A 16,735-nucleotide genomic window follows, 5' to 3' on the forward strand; every position below is an offset into this window, starting at 1 on the left:
CCTCTCATCAACCATGGATCCCTTTTTACTTTTCATACGGGGTTCCTCCTTCAAGACCTTCCTCTGATTGATCTATACACATCTATGAAGATAGTGAAACAATCCTATGAAAACGAGAGTCCACTTGCTTTCGTATGAATGGCAGGCCTGCATTACAAAGCTTCCGCTAGCTGTGGCCAAGCAGGCACCCAGGGACGGCACGATATATATTCATACCTCTGTGAAGATGAGGGTTGGGATATACCCTAATTAAAACATAAATACTGTTCCTATGTTTCAGCCTTTACAAGGTTTGCTTGCTACCAACCAAAACGGCCGTCTTCGGACAACAGGAGAGACAGTGTGGTGGAAATATGATATGCTCTTTTTATGTCTCAAACGTTACGAGGCTTAAATTATGAGGGATCTGCGGCAGCAAGGTTTTTCAACTTCCTATATTATCCTTTGCACGAAACCCTTCAGAATGCATACTAGCACAGCTGCTATAGGTCTTAGATCTATAGAGCAGAGATGACCAACCTCAGGATGTTCGCGGAGTTGAAGAGACTAAAGAAGGCTGCCTCGCTATGGTGTACCGGAAATAGATCGTGGCCCCTACCTTCACTATTCGGCCATGATCAAGTCGTGCGGCTCCTGCACCGGACGCAAGGCCAGGTGCAAATACTGTAAGTACAAAAATTCCTAATTACAACAGCAAAAATTACCGTATTAATCATTTCAAGCTTTCGAACCCTTCCATTCTTTGAGAATGCTGGGGATCCTACATCAAAAATGGACAATCAAACGGAATGATTTAAAACACTAGAAAAAAATAGTATAGCAGAAAGATTTCCAAAACCGAGTTTGACATCATTATGCTGGACGAATTCCATACTCCGAACACACCACCCTTGGAGATATGAAGAATGCACGTCTTCTACACCATTCGAATGGTAGGCGGAGAAGGAAAGATGGATTTCGTTGGTTTACGTTTGATATTACTGCATGCATACCTGATGATATATATACATCGTTCAGAATCTGGGAAGGCGACGTGTCCTGGAAAACGACGGCGGGAGTTTCTTCCATCCCTTCCGTCATCTCAGACATATATCTCCGTCGGATGGATCAGTCACAATGGGAACATTGAAAAGAAGAATGGAATCCTCTGTTTATTGAAGGACCCCCGTCGCTCAGGATGATACATATACGGTCCTGGAGATGGATGAATTCCTGGAAACGATGTGAGAGATCCTCCACTTCATGTTTTTCTTCTAGGAAAATTTGATTCTATAAACCTAGATGGAAATGCGGAATTCAAGACGGTTGGAGAAGCATGGCAATAGACATCACCAGGGTTATGAGAACTGTTTAATCAGATCGCACATTCAAAGTACGAGTTTAAACCCATCCCCGAGATCTCACCGCCCCCCAATGCAGCAGCTGATTTAACGCAGCTAATCTCTGGAGACGATATTGATAACAAATACGGATCTAGTGACGATGAGTTGAAAGCTGGTTCCACGAAGATCGAAAGCAAAGATTCTGCTATCATTGGTACCATCTGTCACCATTCCTCGTTACCTGAGTGCATGCTCTACCCTTTCTAGAAATTATCCCCATATGCTTGGTGGGGTTTGCAAAGTGGGAAGATCGGGAGACAAGCATGCATACTTCCTTAACTGTCTAGGAAATGACGGAGCATTCCGGCAAAATGGGAAACCCTCCTTCCTTCCTTCTTTTGCCCCTTCGTCCCGGGCTTTCATTCTAGCCGAAGCGAACATCGAACTTCATGATATATATATATATATATATATATAGGTGCAGACTGTGCCTTCTCTATCATTTAAAACCAACGTTGAGTTATGGATTTTCTTGTTATTCAAGGATTTCTGTTACCCATGGTTATATATATTGGCAGATAGAGGAAAAGACAACGCCGATGTGGCCAGGAGGTCAAGGCTGGGACCGCCATGATCTCTTTTAACGTCACTGATATATTATTCCTTATTATCTGGCGAGCAGGTAGAACCTTGGTCTTTCTTCTAATTTGTAGGAAACCCCTGGCACGGGGACCGGAATCGTACGGCATGATGGTTCCGAGATGAACGCCGTGCCGGACGATGACGAAGAAACTATAAAGCTCGGATCCAATGCCCTCGATTTGAACTTGTCTCAATTTATGGTATATTTACCTATCATATCTGCTGTTTGCTCCACTTCTCCAGAATGGACTCATCGTTCGCTCGAGGATTTTGGATGACATATGATTATTTTATATAAGTATACCGGGCTATTGACGAAATAACGACACATCTACCAACGACGGAAGAAATTCTTCTGTTTCCTTTCGTCGCAAGCTTCCCTTCTACCTCACAAGTACAAAATGGCTTCGCCTCACATGCTGCCTAGCAAAAGCACATTAGCTTATCCACGGACCAAGTTCTTCCAATCATTTTGTTTAAAATTGTTCTTCCATGGGAAGAGGAACTCAGCACCCAGCCCTGGTCTCGAGGAATCTCAATGCAGGATATATACATTACATACCCGTCATCTGAACGAACTCCTTGCTACCAACTTACTAGTCTATGTTGGAAGATCTGCGCTCCTATATATCATGACTCGCAAGATGTTGTTATTTTGGTTATTTTTGTGTTGGAGCCAGCGAAAAAATTGGATTCCGCTTGCTTTGAATTGCTACTCCTCTCTTTATAACATTGAATATACCTGGTAATAGTGACCACTTACTTACATATATGCACCTTCTGCGGACCGCCCTGCATTCGCAAATTCTCCGACGACAGCTACATACGATGTCCTCCAGTAAGTGCTACGTAAAATCTCCAAGGAGAGACCTAGCACCTCTTTAGATGCCCCTCCAGGTCTAACAAGCGTGTTCTATACTACTAGCCAAATTGCCCATTGTTGTCCTCAGCGGACCATCCGGTGCAGGAAAATCCACCCTCCTTAAGAAGCTATTTGCCAACCACCCTGATACCTTTGGATTCTCCGTATCACGTGCGTTCTACTCGGTGAAGGATTAATATCCAGGTCTCTCGGACCATGTCATCATAGCTAAGGCTGAATAATTTAACTACCACAGACACCAGCAGAAATCCCAGAGATGGTGAAGAGCACGGAAAGGCATATTGGTTCACCGATAAGGACGAATTCCGCAGATTAATTGGGGAGGGCAGGTTCATCGAAACCGCCGAGTTTTCTGGGAATCTATATGGCACGTCTATCCAAGCCGTGAAAGATGTCCAGGATCGCGGGAAGGTTTGCATATTGGATATTGAGATGGAAGTAAGCTCGCCCCACCTCCCGAAAGATCACAGCATTCTCAGATCCCGGGGCCTAGGGTGACTGATAACCACGAAAACAGGGTGTGAAACAAGTCAAGAACACAGATTTGAATGACACTTGCACTTTTATATTTGTGCGCCCGCCATCGATAGAGGCACTCAGAAAGCGACTCGAAGGAAGGAATACCGAGACACCGGAGAGCCTTGCAAATAGGTTGGCACAAGCAGAGAAGGAACTTGAGTTTGCTGAGACCCCCGGAGTTCACGACAGGATCATTGTCAACGATGACTTGGCGAAGGCCTACGATGAACTCGAAGGACACATCCTCAGCAAGATACGTGGGGGATTAGACCAAGCCCAGAATAGAATAGACTCACATGTTTCGACGTGTACTACAAAGCTTCGGATCTAACAAGGTCTCTAGAATTCTATAGATGGTATCTCCAAAGCTTTTTGGAACTATAGAAGAGTTTTCAATGTTTCGCTGTCTTGTTCAAAGCATTTGTTTGCATGAACGGGGTATCGGATACTTCGTAGCCAGCTCGATTTATTCGAAGATAAAAATTAAAATTTTTACATACCACCAGTTAATCTCCCTCCTCCCCCACATGAAAAAGAAACGGAAGCAGGGGTCAAAAGATCAATATTAAGAAACATGCAGGCCCGAATGGTCCTGTTGAGAAAATAGGGAAAGGGAAGCATCATGGAAAGGGGTGTAACAGAGAACCGAGCGCTATTCTACGTCAAACCAAAGTGTGTATGAAAGCTACTGAACAAAAAAAAAAAAAGTCAAGAAAGGGCTAGGCGCTCGGAACATGTGCTGGGTAATCCTAATATCCGCCACCGTTCATGGTCATCCTTTGGGAGTTGCGACTAGCACCAAGTTCTCGGTCAGCGGAGGGCGAGATTGGCCGACTTCCAGTGGTGGCACCACCCGCAGCGCTGCTCTCCTTCAAAGCAAGGAGTTGCTTGGCGCGGAAGGTCTCATAGTGTATCTGGGAAGTTGTCTCAATGAGATCTTGCAAATGGGTTCTGGTCAAGAAGTTTCGTAGATAAACGAATTCGCAGTGGTTCTCATCCTCAACTATCCGAGCATTAGTATCTTAAGAATCAACTGTTGTGCCGAGGGAGAAATTACCATTGATGACACCCCATCTGTTTTGGCGGCCACGAACTTGCTTTCCGTCAACAATGATGGACTTCTCTGAACCGACGACAGCGAATGGAATGATGTCCTAAATTTTGGTTAGTAAATTCGGACCAGCAATCTCATTTCAAACCTCTTACTTTGATCTGAGCGTTCAACGCGCGTTCTTCATCATCCAGTTCGTCATTGTCGTATGGGTACATTTTGAGGTTGTGGAAAGTAAACTCTTCCTTGATCTGTATTTCCGGTTAGCATGGGCGGGAGCACATGAGATGATCCGTAAAGCCAGCACGTACCCTCTCCTTAAAAGCGGCTCGTTCCTCCAGTGTCAAAGAGTCGGACTTGGCGATAACAGGAACGACGTTGACAACATCAGACAGCTTCTTGAGAACCACGATGTCGATAGGTTTCAAACTAAAATATGCCTCATCAGAATAAACCCTTCCCAAGTGAAACTTTACGAGTCCATTTCAACATACGCATGCCCGGATGGCTGGATGAAAAAGAGGCAGCAATGGATCCTGGTGTCCTGGATGTATCGCTCTCTTTGGGCTGTGAGCTCTTTCCTCAGGTAGGCCGAATGTTGGTCTTTGATGTATTTGACGATGGGGTCCCAGCTATTAAGATACATATGTATTAGTCCAAACCTATGAACTCTAATATAAATCGGACATGCATACCATCTATCATTGTTGACTTGGTCTCCATATCCCGGGGTGTCAACGATATTTAATCTAAGACGGACACCATTTTCCTCAATGACTATATAGATTGCACTCATGGTTAGTACACAGATCCCCCTCCGGGTCGTTTGCCGTAGCAGGATATCGGAACGATCCTGGGATAGTAAACATGGTACGCACTATGTGAAACTGTCTGGATTTCAGTGGTAGATCGAACTGGCTCATCTGGAGCGAGACGGCCCTTGCTGTCAATGAGGTGGGACGCGAAAATAGTATTGATGAGTGTGGATTTCCCGAGACCGGTTTGACCTATATTCGGGAAGGATGTTCAGCTCAATGGTACATTTGTATTTTGAGGGGAGCGATGAGCGCGCGCCGGGGGTCTACTAACCAACACAGATGACATTGAACTGGAAGCCGCGCTTCAGGAGCTTTCGCTCGATCTGTTGAGTGATGCTATCGAAACCGACATGGCTTCTGGGGTGGACGGATGCAACAGAGGCAGACATTGTGGATAAAAGTATGAAGGCGCGAGCTGGGTCTAGCGATTATGCTTGCAGTTGCACGCGAATCGGTCAATGGGTCGAAGGAACGGTCAATTAACCAGATATGATCGGAAATCCGTATCTGAGCGATGCTATTGATGAAGCCCTCGACGTGTTCGGGACTGTGGAGATGGCGATAAGGCTGATCGAGATGGTGATGGAAGGAGGAAGGAATGGGAAGGAGGTGGGAAGGAGGGAAGGGAGAAATCAGGGGAACTCAGAACCTCAGGAGAGCTAGTCGCTCGCTTGTCGCTCTCGCTTGTTACGCTAGAAAAAGCATTGAATCACGCTCAAATCAAAATACAACCACCACCAACACTGCACATTGCCATTGCATTCTCAACATCGATCAGACCGGTATGCCACCACCATGCTCACAATTCCCTCCTTTTGCGATTGCTTGCTCGCTGGGTTCTAGCTGACATCGTCGAACTCTAGATGGCGTCGATACTTCTCCGCCGTGGCGCCTTCTCCGCCGTTCCTGCACCAACATCACTTCTCTGGCGAACCCCGGCTTCTTCCTCGATATTATCCTTCCTGGCCCCCACTTTCGCCATCGGCCTGAGAATAAACGTCCCACCGATCATATCAGACCTATGGGAGTCCATCCTCAAAGCTGTCCCGAAAAAGAAACAGAGTCACTCTCGAAAACGTATGCGACAGTTAGCAGGGAAAGCTCTGCAGGATATCAAAGCTCTCAATGAATGTCCAGGATGCGGATCTCTTAAACGGTCCCACCACCTGTGCCCGACATGCGTGAATGATATCAAGCAAATGTGGAAGGATGGAGTGGGGGCGGGTAATTCCAGCACACCTGCACTATCGGAACCCTCTGTCGGCGACACCAGAGGTTCAAGCTAGCTGCTAGGCCCCCCGTTGCCCCTCCGTTATATTCATCACCATCATTTATGAAGTGTACTATTCCGCGCAACAAATATCGATGACGTCTCACCTTCATGGTCCAATATACGGATTTTGGTTCGGACGCCGGTTTGGAGGTTTTGGTGGGCCTTCATATCCTCACACAAGTATCTTTGTACGGCAGTGTCAGCAGAATACACCTTGTATATACCCAATATTTCGACCTAGTCCATTGGCTGGGTACTATGTATTATATTACGATGAGACAAAAACAAAACACGGTGTAGCTTTCTATTCTGACAACCTATACAAGTACCTAAGTACTTAGGTGCTGAATATCACGAGACTAGCAGACTCCACGGGGGAACTAGACACGGTCTGTTGGACCTTTGTCGGATATAAAAGGTCCAATTTGACTTTTCAAAGCCTGTTGAACTTTGAAGGCCAAGGGATTCCAAACCCAAAGTTTTCAATGCCTGCCTAGGTACCTAAGGCACTTGCTTTGGGAAATACCTGCCAGGGCGAACGAACTAAAATACGTAGCCTGGTACTTATCACCGATAAAATAAACCTTTGGTCAAGCATAACTAAAATGCAGTTGCATCTCGAATATTTCAAAAGTTATTGTTAATTACTCAATATCCCATTCGAGTCTTTAACCGAATGTAGAGACCGTATGTTCTGTCCACCATACATAAAACTCCAACTACGTATAGCTCCGATGCAACACTGGTGGTCCGCTAACTAACTACGACACACCACAACCGAGCCTAGTCAAACACCATGGTAGGATACATTTTCATATTATCAACATTCAATTCTTGATATCTGGATCGCTTGCTTATTCCCTGGCGGTCGTAAACATTAGTCTAAGCAATACCTCACGGCGCATACGATTGATAATGGTATAGCAGGCTTGATTTCCCTTAGAATTGGCACCCGAGCATATCGTGCTAACACTGCAATGTTGCTCAACTCACAGCCCACGAATCGTCGATTTATGCCCTGGGTGTAACTGCAGATTACACCTTAACAGGGTCCGGTTCTTCTGTGATTAAGCTTCATAGCACCAAAGATGCTGCGCATCCATTAGTGCACACTTTTACCGACGCTCACAAACTTGGCTGCCATCACATCGCCGCCAGTAAGACAGGAAAGCGCGCCATATCGGCAGGTTTCGAAGGTTCTCTCAAAATATGGGATCTTGAGAATCTCGAGGCGAACGGAGAAATCCCAGGTTTGTACCTGAAATTGCTGCTACTTCACCATGTTTGAAAATTCACAGCTAATATTCGGGATTCGGACCAAAGAAGCAAACAAGGACGGTCAAATATGGGCAATTGCACTATCTGCAGATGGAAGTCGCTGCTTGACCGGTTCTCATAATGGACGGATCAAGATTTGGGACTTGGATAAGGAGCCCTTCCTGCAACTAAGGGACTATGAAACGAAGAATATATTTACACTGTGTGTCGATTTGGTAAGGCCTAAATTTGCTTGGAGTGATGAAACTTTGAAGATATTGGATCTAACGGGTATCCCTTCGACAGAGTGCAGACGGAAAGCTCGCTGCATCCGGTCATGAGAATGGCGGTGTCTATATTTTCAACAATGAGACTGGAAGGATGCTACACTCGCTAACTGGTAAGGCTCCTGAGTATGATTGTGATACTTCACATCGTTGAGGTTGTAGGCTGAAATTATTCTCCTCCCAGGGCTCATGAAACCTGTGAGAGGGATCTCTTTCTCGCCTAGCGGCAAACTGTTAGCAGTTTGTGGTGATTTCCAAGTAGTCGCGATATATGACGTTCACTCCGGCGAACAAGTTTTCAATTTCACCGGGCATGCTAGTTGGATCTTCTCAATCGGGTGGAGCGAGACCGGGCAGTTTCTGGTTACCAGGTTCGTTTGAACTGTCTAATTTGGTATTGTATTGTCTACTAATACTCTTGATAACAATTCTTGCAGTTCATTCGATGGAAAGACAAAGATTTGGTCAATGGATTCTCGAACGTGCGTCACCACCCTTGGAGAATCCAACCAACCTATATTCTGCGCTTCATTCTTGCCCAAGATAGGAACCGGTGAGAACTTGGTGACGGTTGGGACTGCGATTACATATTATCGAGAAGCGTCTGGTGCAGGAACCGGCTAATTTGTAATCGTTCACATACGAAGCCATCTTGAGGCTCCTGAACCTTCTTTCGCCGGCATGTGTAGTCGAGATCAAGGTAGCTGTTACAATATAACATAATCCTTCAAAAAAAAAAAAAACGCCGCCGAAATGCTACCGGCCAATTAGGCGTAACCCGAGATGAAAAAAAAATAAACTCTCACAATCGTTCGATAATGGGTGTTCATGCCGGAGAGGTGACAATTCCAGAGTTGGCATCTCCGGTCGTTGTTGCAGGGCTGGTATTCTGGTCCGAATCGCTGCTCCTGCCGCTGCCGTATTTTTTCTCAAATCCGGCCACGAAATACTTCACCACTTGTTGAAACTCCTCCTTCCCATTCGTCCGGAACCGTGTAACCTTCTCAATGTTCTTCTTCGTTATGGGATGAACCGGTGTCCCCTCGTATGTATTCCGAGCCACTGCCTTAGCCGTCATGGCAAACCTCATATCTTTGGGACCATCTACCAGTTCGAGAATGGCTGAAGGTGCAGCGTCACCGTTGTATGGCTCAATGTGAAGCACTCTGGTATAACCGCCATCTCGATTGGCATACCTTTCTCGAATCTGACCGAACAGCTTGCTATTTAATTCGTGTGTCTGATTCGAACCGAGGCAGGCAGTTAGATTTCGTGATTCCTCTGCAGGTTTGGGGTTATCATACAAAGAGGTACTTCTTGGCTTCATTCTTCGATGCATCGGTGTTTTTTCTAGCCAATGTAATCAAGTTCTCTGCTACTTTTTGAGCCTCTTTCGCACGAGGATAAGTGGTTCGTATCGACTCGTGTTCGATTAAAGATTGAACCAAGTTTCGCAGCATCGCGACCCTGTGGGACGACTTCCGCCCGAGCATGCTACATTGCATCAGGTTCAGTCAAGCGTAAGAACTATCGTATGGGGAATCTCCAGGCTTACCGATGATGTATATGCGACATTTTGAGTATTGGTTGAGTCTAGACCAGATGTTCGTATACGTTCTGTTCGAGCGGCCAAAAGAAAGGTTTTCTTCGTTGTTGAGACTTTTTTCGGGCATCGGAATCTTCTCAGTCGTTATCGGCCGAATCACGCCAGGATAAATGAGATTTGACTTCATCGGCCCAGACCGAATCCTCATGCAAACAATCACACTCCGAAGCCCGTCGCTCTCTCCAACTACGAAAGGCCCATAGCCCACTTCCTCCAAATGGGACGCCTCAATGGCTTGGTACACGAACATGACAGCCGGATGCCCATAGTGAGGTCTATTACATATTGCTAACTGGGAAAACTAGGTAGGAGGATTCGTCCTCACCACTTCGGTGATGTATTTGACCGTCCGCCAGCACCAGGAACAGACCAAGCTATCCTCCCAGCTACTACGAGACTCCGACGAGGCACTCAATGCAATACTAGAGCCTCCACCGCCACCCAAGCCTCGTACCGCATATGTCGAAACGAGGCCCGATATCTTGGAAACCATGAAGGATAACTGGAACTCAGAGATCGAGGGAGTCGTCAGATGGGTGCAGAACGCCAACCCGACTAGTATATTCAACAGCATTGAGGATATGGCGAGAAGCGCCTTCTCCGAGTTAAAGCAGCTCAACGGGGGCTCGGAGGGCTCCGGGAAGTGAGAGGAATGGATATACCATTGGTTGCGCCTTCTTGAGATCTGAAAGAGACGATACTACGACAAGAAATGGTTACAGGGCGGATATTGCATGACAGTTCGTTCGCAGAGGTAGCTGAGTCCGTCAAGCACACATACCAGGAGCGTCGTTTCCAGCAGCACGCATCATATCTGAGCATGAGGTCGCCAATGAATACATCACCCTCGGAACATCTCTTCGGGTGCCGTATTTCTTTGTACATATATTTCAATATTTGGATTCCTATTCCGTTAAGGGTTGTTGGCTAACAGGAAGCTTTAATGCTGGTATTCCAAAAAGCGATAATATAACTAGATGGAAAACTTTTGATTCGGGGACGCTTTTCAATTTTATACAATGCACGGTATGCCGTATGTACACTGACACTCCTCCAAACAAGGGGAAAAATCCGACGTTGCAATGATTTATACCAATATATTACCCTCATCGACAACGAATGCTTCAAGGGCAGCTTCAAGGAAACAATATAGTTAGCTCCGTATCTTCGCCTGGACTTTACGAAATAGAGGCTTACCTATGGCAGCATACAACCTGTTCTCTGCTTCGTTAAACACAAGGGACCTTGGACTATAGAAGACTTCGTCGCTGACCTCCTCCGGCTTTCGGGGTAGGCAATGCATGAATTTCCAATCTGGTTTTGCACCACCCCTGGAGGCCAACTCGTTGGTGATCTGGAACCCAGCGAAGTCTTTTAGCCTCTTGATCTTTTCCTCTTCCTGACCCATGGATACCCATGTATCCGTAACGATAAAGTCTGCATTCTTGACTGCCAATTCAGGTTCATGAACAGTCTCAATCGAAGCACCAGTTTCATGACAAGAATCTTGGACCAGTTTCCAGATACCCTGGTCAACATCATAGCCGGCAGGGGTCGCGGCGCTGACATTGATACCAAGTTTCGAACATGCCAAAGCCAAGTCGTAGAGAACGTTGTTCGCATCTCCAACCCAAGCAACCTTTAAGCCAGCAAGGTTGCGGGAACCTTGGGCTTCAGTAATCGTAAGTATGTCCGCGATTGCTTGCATGGGATGGAATGCATCGGACAAGGCATTGATCACCGGGACGGAAGACGACTTGGCCAGTTCAGCAATATCTTTGTGCGGTCCTACTCGAGCGACGATACACGAAGTCATCGATGATATGACCTTGGAAGTGTCGTATAGAGACTCATTGACTCCCAGTTGTATATCCTCTTTTCCTAGAAACATTGGATGACCGCCCATGTAAACCACAGCACCCTCGGTTGAAATCCTCGTCCGAGTGCTTCGCTTGGAAAACATTATAGCGACTGTCTTGCCGGAAAGAGAGTTAAGGAGGTTCGAGGGCACCGAATTTCCATCCTTGATAGCATGTTTGGCCCTTTGAGCAGCTGTGACTAAAGCGACAAGTTCGCCTGGCGAAACGTCTGCGATAGAAAGAAAATGACGGGGCGAGGCCGCCGGGGTCGCCGCAGCTGTACCTGTATGCAGGAGCTGCCTGCGGGTCAAACGAGCATATTGGAATTCGGGTGCTCGAATTCGGGGGGTTCGAAAAGCTTGTGCAAGACTGCGACTTAGACCGGACATCATTTTTGCAATTGGTGAATCGAATGCTGTTTGTGAGTATGTTTGATTACCTAAGAAATGGGCAAAAGCTGGTTTCATTCATGACCATTTAACGAACCGCAGCACCATTCATCCTCGTCATCCGCTGTCCATCCAGGTTCCACCCAAGGCCTTCCGTACAAATCTTGACACATCTCAGGATCCCCATTTTTTCTGCCCGGCTTAGCACGAACGCCTTGCTATCGGATACTCCGAGATCCCGAGATCCCACTGGTTATCGCAGTACCTTTTGACTGACACCGGGATTTGCTCGTGCTTGCCTCTTTAGAGTACGTGCGGGTAGTCCAAGTGGTCTCTCGACGATCCCAACCATACCGTAGATGTTCGACTTCTCACACTAGATGACAGCCTCATCCCCACCGTTTCCCTCATATGGCGCGACGTCGCCAGTGCTCCCTACGCCGTGTCACGACGATAGCGATCAGACCCTCGCAAACACTCCGTTGTTGGGAACATCCGATGTCTCCATCCAAGCAGATGACGACTGCCGTGAAATTAGCCCCCAGCCCACCGAGCGAACTCTCCTGATACTCCCGACGGTAAATCGCCGCGGCAGCGATGGTAGCCTGGCATCTTCCGCTCGCTCCGATCACGAAAGGATAAAACGGTCCCCCAAATCCCCTCGTATCCTCATTATAACACTTGTCTCGCTATGTTTCGCCACCCTCTCGATCTTACTCCTCGGGTTTATGCTCCCCGAAGCCGTACAAGAGTATGCTAAGAAAGCTGCCGACGTTAAATTAGATAGTCTGTCGGTTGATTCGTTCACTGAAGATGGGATCCGGGTTCGAATCCAGGGCCGGGTTGTTTTAGATGCGGAGCGGGTGAAGGGTGTTCTCCTCAGAAACATGGGCGTTCTGGTTGGGTCTGTGGCTAGGAAAGTAAAAATCGGTTCCTCCAAAGCCCTGCTGTACCTGCCAGATTACCCCGAGGGTGTACTGGGTGCTGCTTCCTACCCCGAACTTGTCGTCAACTTGCGGAACGGGCAGGCTACGGATATAGACATTCTCTGCGACCTCAAGCCGGCTTCGCTCGAAGGAGTGAAACCGGCGATCGATGATTACCTCTCGGGAAAAATTCACGTTTTACGAGTCCAAGTGGAATCGGACATGCCACTTACATCCGGTATACTGCCATTGGGTACCCACAGAGTAATCCAGGAAGTTGTTCTCAAAGGTAAGGCCTCTCCTTGGTGTATTTATTAAGAACATATAATTCTAACTGACATCTATTAGACATCCCATCGCTTCCCGCATTAAAGCTTTCCCGTTTGAATCTTGCTGAGGTACATTTGCCCGAGCAAACCGCGCTCGGAGCTAATGTCACAGTTGACGTTGAGAACAAATATCCGATTAATTTCACCATCCCCCCTCTTGGTTTCTCGGTACTACTTCGTTCCTGCGACCAAGAATTTATCGAGGTGGCCGTAGCAAGAACCTCAGCGGTGGACATACAACCCTTCAGACCAATAGCGGTTGATGTCGCCGGGATTATCAGGTCGATTCCTTTCGCTTTGATAGAAGTTTGTCCTGGAACTGGAACATCGCCCCTTGATGATCTTCTAGGTCAATATGTCCACGGACGGACTGCAACCGCTTACGTCAGAGGTTTGCCCTCCGATGAGCAGGACCCTGGGCTACCTGCCTGGCTTGAGGAACTTTTGGGCTCGGTCACGCTTCCAGTCCCTGTGCCGGCTGGAAACGCCCTCAAGGACATTCTCAAATCCTTTTCCCTGAATGACGTCAAATTTCAGCTGCCGGATCCAGATGCCGAGCCCGATAGTCCGGAAGCATCACCTCGGCTTTCGGCCACAGTTCAGGCTATCGTCGCCCTACCCCGAGAAATGAATGCCCCTCTCGATGTATCGAAGGTCATTGCAAACGCTGATATATTTTACAAAGGCCGCAAACTCGGCGAGTTCCACGTTCCCGATTGGGCGTCCGCTACAACGGTTCAGCGAGAAGAAACCCACGATCTTGAGGTCAACGCTAGGGTTGAGAATGTTCCTTTGAAAATTACGGATACAGATGTATTCTCGGAGGTCGTGCAGAAGATAATCTTCGGGGGAGGCAGTGGAGTTAAGCTACAGGCTGATGGAACGGCGGATGTCAAAGTTGGAATCGCCAGTTTAGGGGCATTTGTTATCCGAGGTATACCCGCGAAAGGCGATATTGTGATCAAAGGAGGTATGTAGGGACTTCCACAAAACCAGATCCTCATTAGCAACGTATATGCAAAACCCTGGAAATGCTTTGAAGCCCATGCTTTAATTTATTTCGTCCTCGGTGCCACCCTCGAGAAAAAAGAGAAAGAAAGAAAGAAAACCTTGATCGCTTGGATTGGGTATTGGTTCGGGAGGCTTCCCATGAAGTTTTCAAGGTCCATTTTTAAGAAAGCCGGGAGCAACGGGGACCCAAGTATGGAGCTAGCAAGGGGCCGAGTTATTGAAACCAGAAAATCCTCGTACACCGTACGGAATTGCTCTAACCGGAACCCCCACAATCGCAGAAAAGCACACACTTCATGATATAAATCCAAGACCAAGAGACATTAGTATTTTATCTTCGACGAAGTCCTCAGTTAGAATGAGCGCCAAAGTAACATTCACCAACCCAACAAATTATACCGCCACGATTCCATATCTCAACATCCTGTTTACCAAGAACGGAACCATCTTGGGCAATGGGACAATTGTAAATGCCGCTGTAGGGCTGGGGGTAAATCAGGTCGCTGTTGAAGCCTTTTGGGCCCCTGCCGATTGTGGAGAAGAGGCTCGGGCGGTAGGAATGGCTCTGTTGGGTGAATATGTCTCTGGTTTGTAAACGCGCTCCTCCCCTTACCCCCGTTCTAATTGGCTCATCGGTGGAAACGCTAACTTTCGTCACCACAGGCGGAAACTCTACAATCACTGCTAGAGCCCATGAAAGGTCTATACCGTCTCTCCCGACTCTCTCGAAGGCACTAGAGTCTCTGGAATTTACTCTTCCGCTCCCGCCGCCTCCGCTCGGTAGCTCGCCTAACCCGCCAGATGCTGACCCTGCCGACCCCCCGCGGTTTGTCCAATCGGCCACGCTGCACGTTTTCACCTCAACTAGTTCGTTCGAACTTAGGAATCCGTTCCAAAAGGATACTATATTTATTTCGGACATAACCGGTGTTGCCACTCACAACGGTACGGTTCTAGGTAACTTGGATTATGAATATCAGATTGCCATCCCTCCCGGTCTCTCGGAGACCCCCAAGCTTCCGGTTCAATGGACCTTGAAAGGGGTGGGATACGACATTCTTGTGAAGGCTGCTGGCGGAGTCCTGAAAATTGATGCGAAAGCAGAATGCAACGTCAGGATAGGTCGGTGGCAAGAAAGATTAAAATTCTACGGGAGCGGAATCGGTGCTCACGTTCATTTGAATTAAACTTGGGGTATCTTTTTTAGAGGGTTTGGTTTTGGGGTGTTCTGGAACGGTGCTGGTCTCAATCACGGTGGTTTGAAAGTAGTTTCGGTGTATATTGGAAGGTTTCCCGGCGTGTCATGGTGCTTTTTTTTTCACATTTGGTTTTTGCTTTCGATACCCAAATCATGGTGACAATACTAAATAGCATCCATAATCTCCTCATCTCATACTTTAATGTACATGTATCGTGTTATCATACAGAAGATACAAATTGATATGAAGCAGGCTACGTAACATCGTAATCGTGTCCTAGACCTTCGAGCTGTTGAACTGGTTACGTTAGCCAGGAGGGAGACTGCTGATATCGACGACGTCAGCAGCGTCCTTCGGTGCCTCCGAATCCTCTTCGTAGCCCTCAAGAGGGGACCGTGGCAGTGCCATTAACCCAGTACGAGCCGATTCGAGAATCCCAAATGGTGCGATTAACTTCATGAAGGCATCAATTCTGGCGGGTTTGGCAGATCTGGATGGCGACGTGAGCTCGTGCTTTTTTTTTTTTTTGGATGAGAAGGGGGCGATGGGCTTACACTTCGACGATGACGTTGCTGGTGCTGATATCCAGGACCTTGCCGCCGAATTGATGGGTGAGATGCGTGACGGCGTCCAGATGCTCCATCTTATGCCTCAACGCCTGCGATGCTGGGAGTTTCGCCGGATGAAAATCGCCCGCTCCCTCCTGTCGGACACTGCCAGCCGGCTGTTCGGACGTCATCTCCCGATGGTGAGCACGGAGTTCTTCCACGTATTCGGGTCCGAGAATCGACACCTTGGCGAGAAGCAGCTCCCGTTGGACTAGAGTGGATTCATGAGCATAACGCACCCGATAAAGGCCGCAGGGTTGTACAGACCTAAAGGCGAGGTTGTGTAATCGAGGACGGCCCAAACGGGGACCAAGTCCTCGAGCTGCCTCCTCGCCTGCTCAACGACTCCGTCTTGACCACCCAGAACAATCGTCATCCGAGACAAGTCTTCAACCTCGGTATTGCAGACGACCAACGAGTCGATGTTGAAGCCGCGAGCGGCCAGAATCCCTGACACCCGCGACAGAACACCGGGTTCGTTCTGAACCAAGCAATTGAGAATATGGCGTTTGGGCGGGGCCGCACTAGGAAGTGGTGTTTCGTAGAGGATGGACGAAACGGCGGTGGAGGCATCCCATGGCGCTACCTCTGCGGTTGGCAACGGTGCTACTCTCCGGTGCAGAGCTTTATACGCAAGCGCCGATGTCGACGACGACGAGCTGGAATGGCGTGTAGTTCCGAGGCGGCGAGGGATCGCCAGAAGGGAACTCCTCCGCAATGCCGATGTTCGTAACGCTGTTGGAAGCATCTTTGTTT

General features: G+C 47.8%; 9 protein-coding genes across 9 annotated transcripts; 5 read left to right on the top strand and 4 right to left on the bottom strand.

The window, feature by feature from the left end:
• Positions 1–2,792: 2,792 nt before the first annotated feature.
• On the top strand, positions 2,793–3,697 carry DFL_008151 (uncharacterized protein; the record flags this gene model as incomplete). The annotated part of the gene is made up of 4 exons (XM_067637846.1): positions 2,793–2,802; positions 2,890–2,997; positions 3,083–3,285; positions 3,365–3,697. 4 exons carry the CDS (start codon positions 2,793–2,795, stop codon positions 3,695–3,697), a joined length of 654 nt encoding a protein of 217 aa, XP_067485794.1.
• A 418-nt stretch (positions 3,698–4,115) lies between these two features.
• On the bottom strand, positions 4,116–5,624 carry DFL_008152 (uncharacterized protein; the record flags this gene model as incomplete). Its single annotated transcript, XM_067637847.1, has 8 exons — positions 4,116–4,369; positions 4,424–4,520; positions 4,573–4,668; positions 4,729–4,846; positions 4,912–5,049; positions 5,113–5,194; positions 5,296–5,424; positions 5,507–5,624. 8 exons carry the CDS (start codon positions 5,622–5,624, stop codon positions 4,116–4,118), a joined length of 1,032 nt encoding a protein of 343 aa, XP_067485795.1.
• A 41-nt stretch (positions 5,625–5,665) lies between these two features.
• Positions 5,666–6,521, top strand: DFL_008153 (mitochondrial 54S ribosomal protein bL32m; the record flags this gene model as incomplete). Its single annotated transcript, XM_067637848.1, has 3 exons — positions 5,666–5,709; positions 5,765–6,017; positions 6,099–6,521. The coding sequence occupies 3 exons, from the start codon at positions 5,666–5,668 to the stop codon at positions 6,519–6,521; spliced, it is 720 nt and encodes a 239-aa protein (XP_067485796.1).
• Positions 6,522–7,304: 783 nt separating this feature from the next.
• DFL_008154 (WD40-repeat-containing domain superfamily) lies at positions 7,305–8,676 on the top strand (the record flags this gene model as incomplete). The annotated part of the gene is made up of 7 exons (XM_067637849.1): positions 7,305–7,307; positions 7,390–7,426; positions 7,504–7,758; positions 7,832–8,001; positions 8,072–8,165; positions 8,237–8,423; positions 8,490–8,676. 7 exons carry the CDS (start codon positions 7,305–7,307, stop codon positions 8,674–8,676), a joined length of 933 nt encoding a protein of 310 aa, XP_067485797.1.
• A 202-nt stretch (positions 8,677–8,878) lies between these two features.
• DFL_008155 (mitochondrial 54S ribosomal protein bL17m) lies at positions 8,879–9,627 on the bottom strand (the record flags this gene model as incomplete). Its single annotated transcript, XM_067637850.1, has 3 exons — positions 8,879–9,292; positions 9,357–9,546; positions 9,608–9,627. The coding sequence occupies 3 exons, from the start codon at positions 9,625–9,627 to the stop codon at positions 8,879–8,881; spliced, it is 624 nt and encodes a 207-aa protein (XP_067485798.1).
• A 248-nt stretch (positions 9,628–9,875) lies between these two features.
• DFL_008156 (uncharacterized protein) lies at positions 9,876–10,305 on the top strand (the record flags this gene model as incomplete). The annotated part of the gene is made up of 2 exons (XM_067637851.1): positions 9,876–9,896; positions 9,964–10,305. The coding sequence occupies 2 exons, from the start codon at positions 9,876–9,878 to the stop codon at positions 10,303–10,305; spliced, it is 363 nt and encodes a 120-aa protein (XP_067485799.1).
• A 440-nt stretch (positions 10,306–10,745) lies between these two features.
• On the bottom strand, positions 10,746–11,909 carry DFL_008157 (uncharacterized protein; the record flags this gene model as incomplete). The annotated part of the gene is made up of 2 exons (XM_067637852.1): positions 10,746–10,792; positions 10,856–11,909. The coding sequence occupies 2 exons, from the start codon at positions 11,907–11,909 to the stop codon at positions 10,746–10,748; spliced, it is 1,101 nt and encodes a 366-aa protein (XP_067485800.1).
• A 377-nt stretch (positions 11,910–12,286) lies between these two features.
• Positions 12,287–15,359, top strand: DFL_008158 (uncharacterized protein; the record flags this gene model as incomplete). The annotated part of the gene is made up of 4 exons (XM_067637853.1): positions 12,287–13,121; positions 13,181–14,131; positions 14,454–14,759; positions 14,836–15,359. The coding sequence occupies 4 exons, from the start codon at positions 12,287–12,289 to the stop codon at positions 15,357–15,359; spliced, it is 2,616 nt and encodes an 871-aa protein (XP_067485801.1).
• A 318-nt stretch (positions 15,360–15,677) lies between these two features.
• Positions 15,678–16,727, bottom strand: DFL_008159 (uncharacterized protein; the record flags this gene model as incomplete). Its single annotated transcript, XM_067637854.1, has 3 exons — positions 15,678–15,861; positions 15,926–16,190; positions 16,247–16,727. 3 exons carry the CDS (start codon positions 16,725–16,727, stop codon positions 15,678–15,680), a joined length of 930 nt encoding a protein of 309 aa, XP_067485802.1.
• Positions 16,728–16,735: the final 8 nt, after the last annotated feature.

Source organism: Arthrobotrys flagrans, assembly GCF_004000055.1.
Source record: "Arthrobotrys flagrans strain CBS H-5679 chromosome Unknown unitig_1, whole genome shotgun sequence".
Lineage (NCBI taxonomy): Eukaryota > Fungi > Ascomycota > Orbiliomycetes > Orbiliales > Orbiliaceae > Arthrobotrys > Arthrobotrys flagrans.